This window comes from Herpailurus yagouaroundi, unplaced genomic scaffold, assembly GCF_014898765.1.
Source record: "Herpailurus yagouaroundi ecotype Mexico unplaced genomic scaffold, PumYag 29, whole genome shotgun sequence".
Lineage (NCBI taxonomy): Eukaryota > Metazoa > Chordata > Mammalia > Carnivora > Felidae > Herpailurus > Herpailurus yagouaroundi.
This window is the reverse complement of record NW_024412377.1, coordinates 48,758,708-48,771,505: the sequence shown is the minus strand read 5'-3', so window position 1 is coordinate 48,771,505 and position 12,798 is coordinate 48,758,708. Positions and strand designations below refer to the sequence as shown.

Below are 12,798 nucleotides of genomic sequence, written 5' to 3'. Positions count from 1 at the left end.
GAGAGAGACAGAGCATGAACGGGGGAGGGGCAGAGAGAGAGGGAGACGCAGAATTGGAAACAGGCTCCAGGCTCTGAGCCATCAGCCCAGAGCCCGACGCGGGGCTCGAACTCACGGACCGCGAGATCGTGACCTGGCTGAAGTCGGACGCCTAACCGACTGCGCCACCCAGGCGCCCCCTGAGCCTTTTTTTTTAAATACAGTAAGTGAGAGAGAGCACATGTGTGCACATGTGCATGTGAGCAAACGGGGGAGGGGCAGAGGAAGAGGGAGAGAGAGAATCTCGAGCAGGGTCCATGCCCAGCATGGATGTGGGGCTTGATGTGGGGCTTGACACAAGGTTCCATCTCATGACTGTGAGATTATGACCTGAGCTGAAATGAAGAGTGGGATGCTTAACCCACTGAGACACCCAGGCTCTCCTACCTGAGCTTTTGAATATCATAAAACAGAATGGTATTTTATACATCAGCTGATTTTATACATCAGCTCTTGTAATTTAACTAGTTGAGGGATGGCAAATAGGCTTCATCTTATGTGCAAGCTCTGATCAGTTCATCACAGCTGCCTAAAGATGTGCACCTGAGCTCAGTAGGTAAGTGTGTCACTATCTAAAAGGGATGTCAACCCTGAGTTCAGGCACCGGGAGGGAAGGGCAGCAAGAGTGCCTCCTTCATCTGTCTGACCCTTCATTTTAAGGAAAAGGGATCTGAGATCCAGCCTGGTGAGGAAACTTGCCCAAGGTCATGCCCTCAAGTCAGGGCAGGAAACCTGAAGCCAATCAATGGATTTCACAGCCCATGATTATGTTCCCAGATGGTACATTTTTGAGTTCTTACACAGATATCCCCTGAAAGTAGACAATATTAAGTGCAAGGATAAAACATTATCATACTGGGTATTTTATTTTTATTTATTTTTATTTTTTTTTTTTGAGATCATTTGAACTTTTTTGTTCAGGAAGACAGAATATTTATTTATTTATTTATTTATTTATTTATTTATTTTCTAATATGAAATTTATTGTCAAATTGGTTTCCATACAACACCCTCATACTGGGTATTTTAAATATACACAGATATATACTTCTAAATGACTGGATGTTTGGGAGTCATTTTATTCCCTAGCTTCAATTCCATAATCTGAAAATGAAACTGATAGTATATAGAATAAATAGGGCTCACAGACTGTTTTGTTTGTATAGTATAGGGTTGTTTTTTTTTTTTTTTTAATGACTTAAAATACCTTCAGGAGGAGGAATACACCTTTTTATTTCCCCTGGGTTCCACCATTCCCTATTGCTTTATACTCTGTTGGAATTTTGAGTTTGCCCCCTCTACCATAAAGGATGAGATTCTGATTAAAAGCAAAAAACAAACAAAACTTTCCAGCCCAGTGATCATTTGAAATGAATACCTATTTTGCCCTAAAGGCATTGACTATAAAAAAATTGAAAGAATTTTATTTAGGCATATTTCATATATGCTTCATTGCAGCTCAAGTGTTCTTGGAACTGATGACTCTTCTGTTGGCTGAGGGAGGGGCTACTAACACATACTTGATCAAAACCAGTCTCAGGTTGAGAGACTCTTCATAAAATGACCACTCTTCATTGCAGAGTCTATTAGAACTTCAGCAACACATAACTTGACCACATATGAACTAATAAGAGCCCAAATGTGTTAATAGAAATCTTCATTAGCTAATGTTCTTCAACCCTGGTATCATACATTTAGTGAGGACTTCAACATTTTTTTTTTATTTTTACATGATTTCAAATGTATAGAAAAGCTATAAAAATACTATAAAAGAACTCCCTATACACTTGACCCAGATGAACTAATATTGACATTTTCCATATTTGCTTTACCATTCCCTCTGAATAGATATATATTTTTTCTGAGCCACTTGAGAATAAACTTTACAAAGACTTCAGTATGTATTTATTTCTAAGATATGGAATATATGCATATATGAATAGTACAATTGCCTAAATCAGGAAATTTAACATTGGCACACTACTGTTACCTCATTTCAGACTCTATTCAAATCTCACTGGATGTTCCAATGATACATCTTGTCTCTATCATTTCTTTTTTTAATTACTCAAGATCCAATCCAGGATTACTAGTGCATTAGTCAGCACTCATCTCCTTAGGCTCCTTCAATATGAACCAATTTCTCAGCCTTTTGTGTCTTTTATGATATTAATAGTTTTTAAGAGCACAGGCCAGTTATTTTGTAGAATATCTTGCAATTTGGAGTTGTCTCTTATTTCTTCGTGATGAAATTCAAATTAGGCATGTTTGGGTGGGAATGTCACAGAAGTGATGTTGTGTCCTTCTCAGTGCGTCACATCAGGAGACCCGGGATGTCTGTTTGCCCTGTTGTTGATGTGAACTTTGATCACTTGGTTAAAATGAGGGCCTACCAGCTATTCCTACTTTATTGCTGATGAATGATTTGTGAGAACATACTTTGAAACTATGTAAATATCAAACTTTCGCCTCCCTAGTTGTGATATTCATTGATGATTCTTGCCTGAATTAGTTGATACTTTGAGTTACAAATGGTGATTTTTAAACGTGATCTTACCTTGAACATTCACTAACTGGCATTCTATTTATTTATTTGTTTATTTATTTACCTATCAAGCTATCTGTTATTGATTCTTATTTTATCGATGGATTATAATCTATTACTGTCATTATTTATTTTGATACTCAAATTGTCTCAGATTTGTGCAGAAGGAACAATTTTAAGCTGACTTCTGTGCCCACTTGACACATCCACACGATTAAAATATTTGGGGGGGGCAATAATTCTTTACTTTTTGGTGCAAGGTGTTCCAAGTTCATCCTGTTCTTTCCCTGCATCAACTCTGAATCCTCAGCCATTTTTCCAAGAACTCCATTTTAGTGGGCAGTGTTATTTAGAAAGGAAGATCTGTGAACACAATGCTGCTGTGGTGCTGTTGCTTCTGGGCCTTTCAGCAGCTGAGCAAGGGAATATACATACGTGGTATCCACTACAATTGGGTTTTATTAAATGTCAAGTAGTTCTGTTAAAATTATATCCATGTGAACCCTTCTATAAACAACGGCTTGAAATAAACAATACAAGCTAAGCAGATATTTAATAACCATTTGTCTGTTATTTTGGTATTGGAAGTATTGTCTTAGAGCATGTTTTAAGTAAGTTTGTATTTGATCCAGTCTTCATAGTATTTTTTTTCTCCTTAAGTAAGACCAAGATTCCTGGAAGAATCTTTTCCTTTCACAACAATCTTCATAGGTGTCTTAGAATCATCTCTTTGATAAAAGGGGAGGTGAGTGCATATATCTTCCCCTTCTCCTATTTAGAGTGTTCCTCTACTGTGTATTTAGGGATCAAAGTACAAGAAGGAAAAAAATCCTGGTACTTTTACAATCAACTAGTAATTTACTCCTAATCTAAGGAGGACTTTAGTACCATGTTTTTAGAAAACAAATAAAATATCTTACTCATAGGTTTCCAGGCTATTTGGAGACTTTTCCACCAGATAACTGCTTGGTACATATCCTTCATGCCTGTTAAGAGGGAAATTAGTGTTTAGACCATTATAGGACTAATTTTCACTTCTCCATTTTATAGGTTATTCAATCCACTAAAAGTCTTTTAAGGTAGGGGATTCTTGCATTATTTGGCATTCATAAGACAATTTAAAGTTTTAGAATAAAAGAATGGCTAAAAAACCCAACAATTTGCTATCTGTCAAAGGCAATAAATTTCACCATTAATATATGAATCATAATAAATAAAAATTTTTTATGTTTATTTTTGAAGGAGAGAGAGAGAGCATGAGCAGGAGAGAGGCAGAGAGAGAGAGGGAGACACAGAATATGAAGCAAGCTCCAGGCTCTGAGCTGCCAGCACAGAGACTGATGTGGGACTCGAACTCACAAACCTCAAAATCATGACCTAAGCCAAAGTCAGATTCTTCATGGACTGAGCCACACAGGCTCCCCTGAACAATAGTAAATAAAAAGTGGCTATTTTACTTAAAAAGATGTTTGTTGCTCTCCTCATTGTGAAATTTCCTCTGATGGAAAAAGGTCTCTATTTTCTCTAAGGAAACATTTTTTTTGGGGGGGGGGGTGTGATAGTATTTTTTCCACTTTGGTGCTTCAATTTTATATAGTCAGGAAACCAAAATAATTAAAATATAAAAAATCATTTTCCAACCACAGGTCCCAAAAGATACTGCCACTCAGCATCATAAGCTTTTAATTCAAGGACTCCCTAATGTTTCTTTTTGTTAATTCAACTCCTTCAGACACAAATGGTAAAACACGAGAAAAAAGAATAAAGTCACGCTGGATTTGGAGGTGGGACTTTCTTTTGAGCAGGAATACATATTTGTGCATAAACAAAGACATGGTGGATAAAGAGACCAATCGGCACCTCTAAATACTTTACATTTGTGAATAACTTTGTATTTTTCAAAATAATTTCACATATATTATTGCATTTAATGCTACAAGGTGAAAACAATGTTTCTTCCACTCTCTGGGCCTCTGGCTCCCTAAGTGTACAATGAGGGACCTAGATTGCACATAAAATTCCTCTAGAGTCTGACAGTCTATAAAAAGTTGCCTAAGAGTTTCTTGCTCTTTACTTCATAAAGTATTTTAATTTTTGTATAACAAAGGCATTTTTCAATTTAGTGATTATGTTTACTGGGGAATGTGTAATCTATTTCACAGAATCGTTTTGGGGAGTGAAGATATCAAGAACAGGGATGTCAAATATGGGATGATTATCTCATATCTTGTGCCCATGGCTGACACTGCTAGTCAATCGTGGCATGCTTCCTTCGGAAAATTGAACATCCAGCTTCAGAATCATCCTTAATGTGGTGCTCAAGGCAGTCTGGGCCAATTGATGGGGGTCAAGTCATTCTAAAATTTGCTATTTCTCTTCTATCTATCTTTTCAAATCCCTCTTAATTATGTCTGGTTTTGCCACACCATATGTTTACAATTATATGAATAGTTCAAATACCATTTTTGCTTTGAAATAGAATAACTGTGTTCTAATATGCCAGCCACATAATATTATGTGCGAATAGTATCCCAAATGGTAATTCTCTTCACTTGGATGTGGATGTAGAATTTGCAAAGCACCTTTCGCGTTTATCATCTCATTGATTTCCTCAACAATGTGAGATAGACAGAGCTGACATTATCGTCTGCATTTTACACAGAAGGAAATGGATCCACAGAGGTTAAGCGCCTTTTCCAAAGACATACAGCAAGACCAGCTGATGCTGAAGTCCAAGTCTTCTGTCTCCCGATCTTGTGTACTTTCCACTAGACTGCACTATTACAAAGTACACTGGGGAAATTCCCAAAACACCAGTTAGACTCTAGGGTGTCCTCTTTGATGGCCTTTGAAGTGCAGAGCTGAGCATTTCCAAAGGCCACTGAGCAAAGGGTAAGCTGTCATTTGGGGAAATGCAACCTAGGAGAAGAAATTTCCTGGCACATCAGGTGTGCTAAATAAATGCCAGCTGATTGAGGGAGTGAATTTCTGAGTAAATTCCTCTAGTGTCTGTAGAAATGGACTGTCTTAAACCTGTTTCTGATATGAGCCTCCTTATAATAGGCAAAGAGAAGGTGTTGTGGCCGGGCCTCACTGGCCTACACAAGTCAGCTAGAGAGGGAGGTTCCACATGAAGTGCTTTGGGGTCTCTTCCCAGCTAGCAAGCAACACTGTCTCCCAGGGCACATCGCAGTTCTTGAGCTAACTATATTTGACACCCCTTCCTCACTCCCCCTGCAGTGGCATCAAAGAGGATACTTAAAGAGAAGGCGCTTTGACAAAGAAAGTTTTGGTGCATGTAAACAGTAAAGCCTTAACCCTAAAGATATTTGTGTGCCTCTTTTTGAACTCATCAGATTAGCTTTTTTTTCTTTTTTAAGGTTAGTGATACCCAGTGTTGACACTCCCACACCCTATTGGTGGGTAGTGGCAATGTAAGTTTGGCAACCTTTCTGAGGGAATTATCTATCAAAATTGAGACTTACTCTGACTCAACAGTTCCATAATTAAAATATGAAATACATATTTTTTCAAAAGAAAAATATATTTTCAAAAAATACGTATATTTGCATTTTTTTTTTCAAAATATTGCCCAGAAACATGAGTATGAGCAATACGAGTTCTTCACTGAGGACTTGTTTAAGATAACAAACAAAGATGGGCACCTGGGTGGCTCAGTCGGTTGAGCATCCAATTCTTGGTTTTGGCTCAGGTCATGATTTCACAGTGGTGGGATCGAGTCCCACATCAGGCTCCGTGCTATCAGCATGGAGCCTGCTTCTGATTCTCTCTCTCTCTCCCTCTCTCTTTTTTTGTTTCTCTCTCTCTCTCTCTCAAAAATAAATAAACTTAAAAAAATATAACAAAGAAAACAAATACCCGGAAACTAGATGTCCCACCATTTCAGATTATTCAAGTACTTACCATATAAGCATACCTTCCAAAACCATGCGGTTATTTTAAAAATAAGATAGATCTCTATCTGCTGAAATGAACCGATCTCCAAGATATATTACTGAAGGTTAAAAGCAAGGTGAAGAGCAGAATCAATCACCTTAGTGCAAATGAAAAAAGGATGCATCTGTGTATGTGTAACTTTTTTGTCTGGGATATACAAGAAACTGTTGATAGTGTTAGTTTTGGAATTGACATGGGGACAAATGGAGGGGTGGCTTAGTTTTCATCTATATTTCTCTCTACTTTTATTAAAAAAAAATAAAACATCAATCTAGGCCATCCAAATGTTGCAGTGATGGAGTGTTTTCTTTTTCTTTTTCTATATTTTTTGTCAGTAATAACCTCATACTTTAAAAATATATAAACCCCTGATATTAATATGCAAGGATGTTCATTGCAGGGTAGTTAATATTTGCAAAATATTGGAAACAATCTGAGTACCTAACAAGGGAATTTGCTAAATTATGGTACACTTTTGTATTGGATTTGTACAATCATTGAAATCATATTCTGGAGAATATTCCAGGGCTTGGGTAAATATCTCTGACATATTAAAAGGAAAACCTAGGGGCGCCTGGGTGGCGCAGTCGGTTAAGCGTCCGACTTCAGCCAGGTCACGATCTCGCGGTCCGTGGGTTCGAGCCCCGCGTCGGGCTCTGGGCTGATGGCTCAGAGCCTGGAGCCTGTTTCCGATTCTGTGTCTCCCTCTCTCTCTGCCCCTCCCCCGTTCATGCTCTGTCTCTCTCTGTCCCAAAAATAAATAAACGTTGAAAAAAAAAATAAAAAATAAAAAAAAAAAAAAAAAAAAAGGAAAACCTAAAGCCTTCATAAAGCAGCATGGATCTGATGCCTTAAAACTAAGCACTAGTATCTAAGTCATGTACATCTCAGAGCATTCTGAAGGTTAAAACAGCAATTTTGTTGTATTTCAGATCGGAGAAGGGCTCATAAGGTTTTTTTTCCCTTCAAAAGTCTCATAGTGGGCATTTGGTCTTTGCACAACTTAACTTTCTCCGTGGATCATTTAGATGGCTAGTTGAGACAGTTAGTGTAGCTAACTCCTTAGTATCTTCTTCCTGATGCCTTTTAATATAACCACCAATCTGTACCATCTCTACACGCCTTTTCTTTTCAACGAAAATAGACACTTCACAATGGGATGTACCTTCAGTCTCATCTGAACACTCAAGAACAATAGTGCTTCCATGTGGAACAAGCTGCCAATCTCCTACTCTGTGGATGTCAGTGAAAAAACCTGGGGAATTTTTAGATGGGCTTGGGGGCTGGGGGTGCTTAATAAGGGAGCATAGCAAGTGACTGTCTCTGGCACTTCTGAGAAGTAGAAAAACGTCTCTCAACCACTTCTTCCTTCCTCTTCCTTCTACCTCTGCTTTCCTCTCCTAACTCAGTGCAGCGGGCCTGCTGACAGAAGCAGGACAAATTGTCCCAGTGTTTTCTGTATCCCCACCTCACCCCAAGCACTGGGACAACAACCACAAAGATGCCTTACCCATTCCTGTCCTGCACTCTCCACCAGTGAATCTCGGAACTGTCCAGCAGGTAGTATTCCTCATTGCGTTGTAACGTAAGTTCCTGTGGGTCGTTCGTTTGATAGTCATACAAGGCAATGACAAGGGTTTCTTCAGGTTCCTGGAGTGATCGCTGAAGGTAGGAGAAAACAAAATTGAGTGATGACATAGAAAGGAGGTCAATTGTGGAACCAGGTCAATAAGTCTTGAAATAGTAACTTGCTCCTGGATCAAGGCCAGGTCAACACATGAATTCCTATAATCCACTGGGTATTTGCTGAAACCACCTGCCTTCTCTAGTTGGCTTTCTTTTATGAGTTAGGGTTATGGTGCTGAATGTGACACAAAGACACTCAGTACCTGGAATTCATTGCCCTCTCATTCTGTGTGGTGAATTCTGACCACAGTGAATTCCAAGCAGTCACATGCTTTTCACACAAGTCTGCTGGTTGCACGTTGCAGACTCTTTGCCGGAAGCATCGTATTCTTGGTGAAAGTGATGCAGTGAACACTAGGTTATTCAGTCCATGCCTTTCTGATTTGATTTGTGGGTTTGTTCAGATCCGGAGGATCATAGACTATCAGAGTTGAAATGCCTCTGAGAGATCACTCAATCCATTCTTTTGTTAAGAATGCAGAAACTGAAGCCCAAATGAAGAAATGGATATGGCCAAGCTTACCACATGAATTAGTCTTAAGGCTCTCTCTACTATAGCACATGGGCTCCCTTCTTCCATTTAGGGGCTCTCTTGCCTAAGTCTCTACTTCTCAGTACCTTTTTAAAGACAACATAGTGAAGATGTGAAGAAGAGACTATAAAGCAAACAGTTGTGAGAGTTCAGGATGGGCACATTTGCTACAGGTTGGCAGGTCTTGGGAGAGAGTAAATATGGAAGAAGTTGAGGTTACTGGCTAGGATGAGATTTGGTGTTGGGAAGCCAAAGTTTCTATTTTCACATTGAAACCTTTGATGGTATAAAAATCCTGGAGATTTAGAAAGAAAAGCTTGTCATGGTGATGTGGTATGTCACCCCAGCTGAGCCCAGATTAGGATTCAAAGTCTCAATATCTGTGGAGCTCACGAGGTGGTGTATTGGAGTACTGAAGATAAGAATAATTGGGACTGAGGCTTTCACCTGAAGAGCTAATGGAGGAAGGAGTTAAATTGAAGGGCACCTGAAGATAAAGGAGGGATATGACATGGTATTCATCCCATTATAGGACCAACTGATTGATCAATCGCCATGAAAAGAAAGGTCAGAGCAGGGTTCAAAAACCATAGTGGTACGTTTCTATAGGAGGCATCTTGGACAGCTTTGGGGGAGATTTGAATGTCACAAAGGTTTAGGAGTGCTGCTAACATTTAGTGGCAGAGGGCCAAGAATGCAAAAATCTCTGCAGTATCCCATATACTGTAAAACTTTTGAATGTCCCGTTAAACATTCATGTGGTAAGAAACCTGCTTATAATAATAATGGACAATAGTACTCTGAGCCTAGATCCTACCTCCACCCTATAGGTGGGACTATGGGCGAAACCATCTGCAAACTAGAGCTGGCTTCCCTAGAGTGGGCTTGGTATCACCTAAGTCTTGTAAATCAGTAGATTAGAGGAGTGTTTCTCCCACTTCAGTGTGCCACAGAATCACCCGGAGGCTTATTAAATTGCAGGTGGCTGGGCCCCTCTCCCAGAGTTATAAATATAGTAGGTGTGGGGTGGGGCCTGAGAATCTACAGTGCATTTCTAATAAGCTCCCAGGTGAGGCTGATTCTGCTGGTCCAGGAACCACACTTTGAGAACCACCATGTGAGTTAAAGCCCACATCTCAGAAGCTCTGCTGCCTAGTAACTTACCTACTAAGTTGCTGAATGGCCTTGGAAAAGCCTCAAAACCTCCCTTGGGACTTGATGTCCCAAGGCTTAAAATGAGAATAAAACTATAACCCTCTGAAGTGGCTAGAATGGAGAGTGAGGGAAGGAGGCCTTCTCTGTATATATAAGTACACGCACACACACACATAAAGATATAGATATAGATATATATCTTTGAAATAGATAGTAAAAGTATGGAAGTACTTAGAAAAATATAAAGTATTGTCAAAATTAAGGTATGGAGTAAACACATCATTTTTCATAGATAGCTGTTATTGTACCCCAAAGTGATCAGGTGGGAGGATGCACAGTTTGGTACAATAAATTTTGTTGAGTGAATAAAGTGAACTCAGGATTTAGTAACTGAGTGGTCCTTTTGCATAAACTGACCCATGAGACAGGTCCAAGAAACCCAGGGTGTTCATTTCGGCTGAATTACTACAACCTGCTGTATTTGCCCAGGATATGAGAAATCTGGGGGTGGGGGGAAATGCAAAGGGGACATGGCATTCAGGCAGTTGCAGCACTGGGCACCCATCATGCCCAGAGCTTGAATCCTCACTCACCCTGTTGTCTTCAGGAGTAGGAGGAAGAGGCTTCTTTGAAGCTGAAATGAGAAAAACAGAAAAAGAAAATGAATATGAAACCGAATGTGCCCAACCGGAGGTGAAAAGTCAGGGGGCTTTTCAGAGAAAAGCAGCCCTTAGGAGAACAACAGAAGAAAAGAGCCAAGAAAGAAGGAGACGATAAGACGCAGAGAAATGAAAACCGGCCTTATAGAGCCAGTTGTTTTTTTTTTTAAATCTCTTTTGGCCTCTTGGTTCCCCATTTCATTTTCTAGAAGATTCCAGAAACTTCTAGGAGTTCATATTTAGTATTCCCAGGAAAAGCCTAATCCAAAGGTTGCTACAGAGGCATTAGGCTTGTGTCCTTCTCTGTGGGCCAGGAGACCTCCACAAAGGCACCTACCACCTGCTCAACCCCGGAGTGGGAATTGGTGACTCAGGGTAACAGTGAGTCACTGGCTTCTTGAGGCAGCCGTGGGCTTGGGGAGAGGGTGGGTGAGGTGAGGGGTCATTGAGTTATTTTTTGGGAGGACTGGAATCTACTTTTAGTTACATTAACACTTCTGAGCATGTGTTCTTGCTGCCTTCTCCAAACAACACACACTCAGCACCTCTAACTGTTTGTGTCTCCATGTCTCCGTCGCTTTACCTCTCCTCTATACCTTCTTTTCTCCTTTGTCCTATCTTCTTTATCTCTTTTTTCTTCTTGCCTTCCTTTCATCTCTTCCTCTCTGTCCTTCAGTATTTTTCCTTTGAGGCACTGAAAAGGTCAGGCCTAGAATCAATAGACCAAGGTCGAATATCTGGGAGTATGTGTGGCATGGGAGGCAGCACATAGGCTTGTGCTCAGTTCAAGGATTATTTAATAATTAGAGATAAGACAGGAATAGGCTCCATAAGTAGGTGGTGAGATCCTCATCTCTGCATGAGATTGACTCATTGCATGAAGTTGATCCCTGCCTGAGTTGGACAGTAACTCTCAGGATTGCGAGTAGAGGAGATCCACACAGTGACATGGGACCCCACCCTCTGTGCTAACACTTTAAGCACGGGCAGGGTGGGGTATTGACTTGGCTTTGTGATTAACTGAGAAGAAGAAAACAAGCATAACAGGAAGCATGGTTCCTATTCAACACTCAACTCAGGGCACCAAGAGACTGATGTTCTAACCCTAGCTCCACTGGGAAGGAGCTGTGTGGCCTTGGTCTCCTTCCAGCCCTGAACATTCTGCAAGGGTATCTCTTCCTCCAGCCTTGCTCTCCCCTTCTTTCCTCTTCCTCTGTGTGAAGTTGGTATGTAGTGACATCATGGCCAATTCTGGTTGCAGAAATGAATGGGGTATAGCAGGGTCCATTTTTTTACCCAACCACCTCTGCTGTTTTCCAGATATACACATACATGCTGCTATATTTCAGCTTCATATTCTTCTGTCCACAAATAAAAAAGACTAGTAGGTGCAGTTGCCATTTATTGAGAGATAAGAAAGTGCCAGCAAATGTGCTAAGAGCTTTCCACAACCCCATTGTTGCAACACAAATGCAGGACCACTAGCAGAGTGACTGTATGGCAGTTAGGCATGAGTTCATGTGGGAGGAGTTCAGCATGACCAGTTCTCTCCAACTGTCATCTTGGTGCATCATTCAGATGTTCCTCACACCTCAGTCATATGTCTACCACTCAGTGGAGGGGAGTGCTGTGTACCCTGAAGAGGGACAGCTGCAAAATGCACGGTGAAGATGGAAAAATGGAAACACAGATTCAAAGAATTTCAGAATTGACAAGGGACTTAGAGATTATTTCATCTTAGGAGCCCTAAAGCTTCCCCTAACATTTGAGAGATGAGGACATTAGGGCCCTTGGGGGCCGAGTGACTGATCCAACAGCCCACAGCCAAGTGCCTGCAGGAATCTGGAGACCAGATCTCTGGCTCTGGAAATGGCTTTCACTCACTGGGGAAAGCCCATGCCATCTTGTTATTGTGATGGGTTCCACCCATATAAACCCTTCTGTTTCTTTTTTATGAAATACTCTTTATGAGTACAGACCATAGGGTAATGCCGAAGATCACTGACTTCTAAAACTAGGTATATATTGTTCCTTGGGGCCATGGGATTGGTAACTTTAAACTTTCTCTCCCAAGGTGGAGGGTGAGAAGTGGTGGTTTTTAAAGTGGTACTAAGAGGGGCTGTGACTCAGGAAGCCACGGAAAACCCAGCCATGGGTTACATTTAGCACATCCGCCTTGGGTTGTCAATCTGAGGTAGTAGGTTTTAGTGCAAAAAAGAAACTGA

The 12,798-nt window shown here is 40.4% G+C and overlaps 1 protein-coding gene across 1 annotated transcript in view; it reads right to left on the bottom strand.

Moving 5' to 3' along the window:
• ITK (IL2 inducible T cell kinase) overlaps positions 1-12,798 on the bottom strand; it is a 58,115-nt gene that overhangs the window by 20,780 nt on the left and 24,537 nt on the right. The window contains exons 5-7 of the mRNA XM_040443201.1: positions 10,508-10,548; positions 8,052-8,203; positions 3,505-3,570 (exon numbers count right to left, since the gene is read on the bottom strand). Of these exons, the coding sequence (XP_040299135.1) occupies positions 3,505-3,570; positions 8,052-8,203; positions 10,508-10,548 (259 nt within the window). The remainder of the gene's footprint in view (positions 1-3,504; positions 3,571-8,051; positions 8,204-10,507; positions 10,549-12,798) is intronic.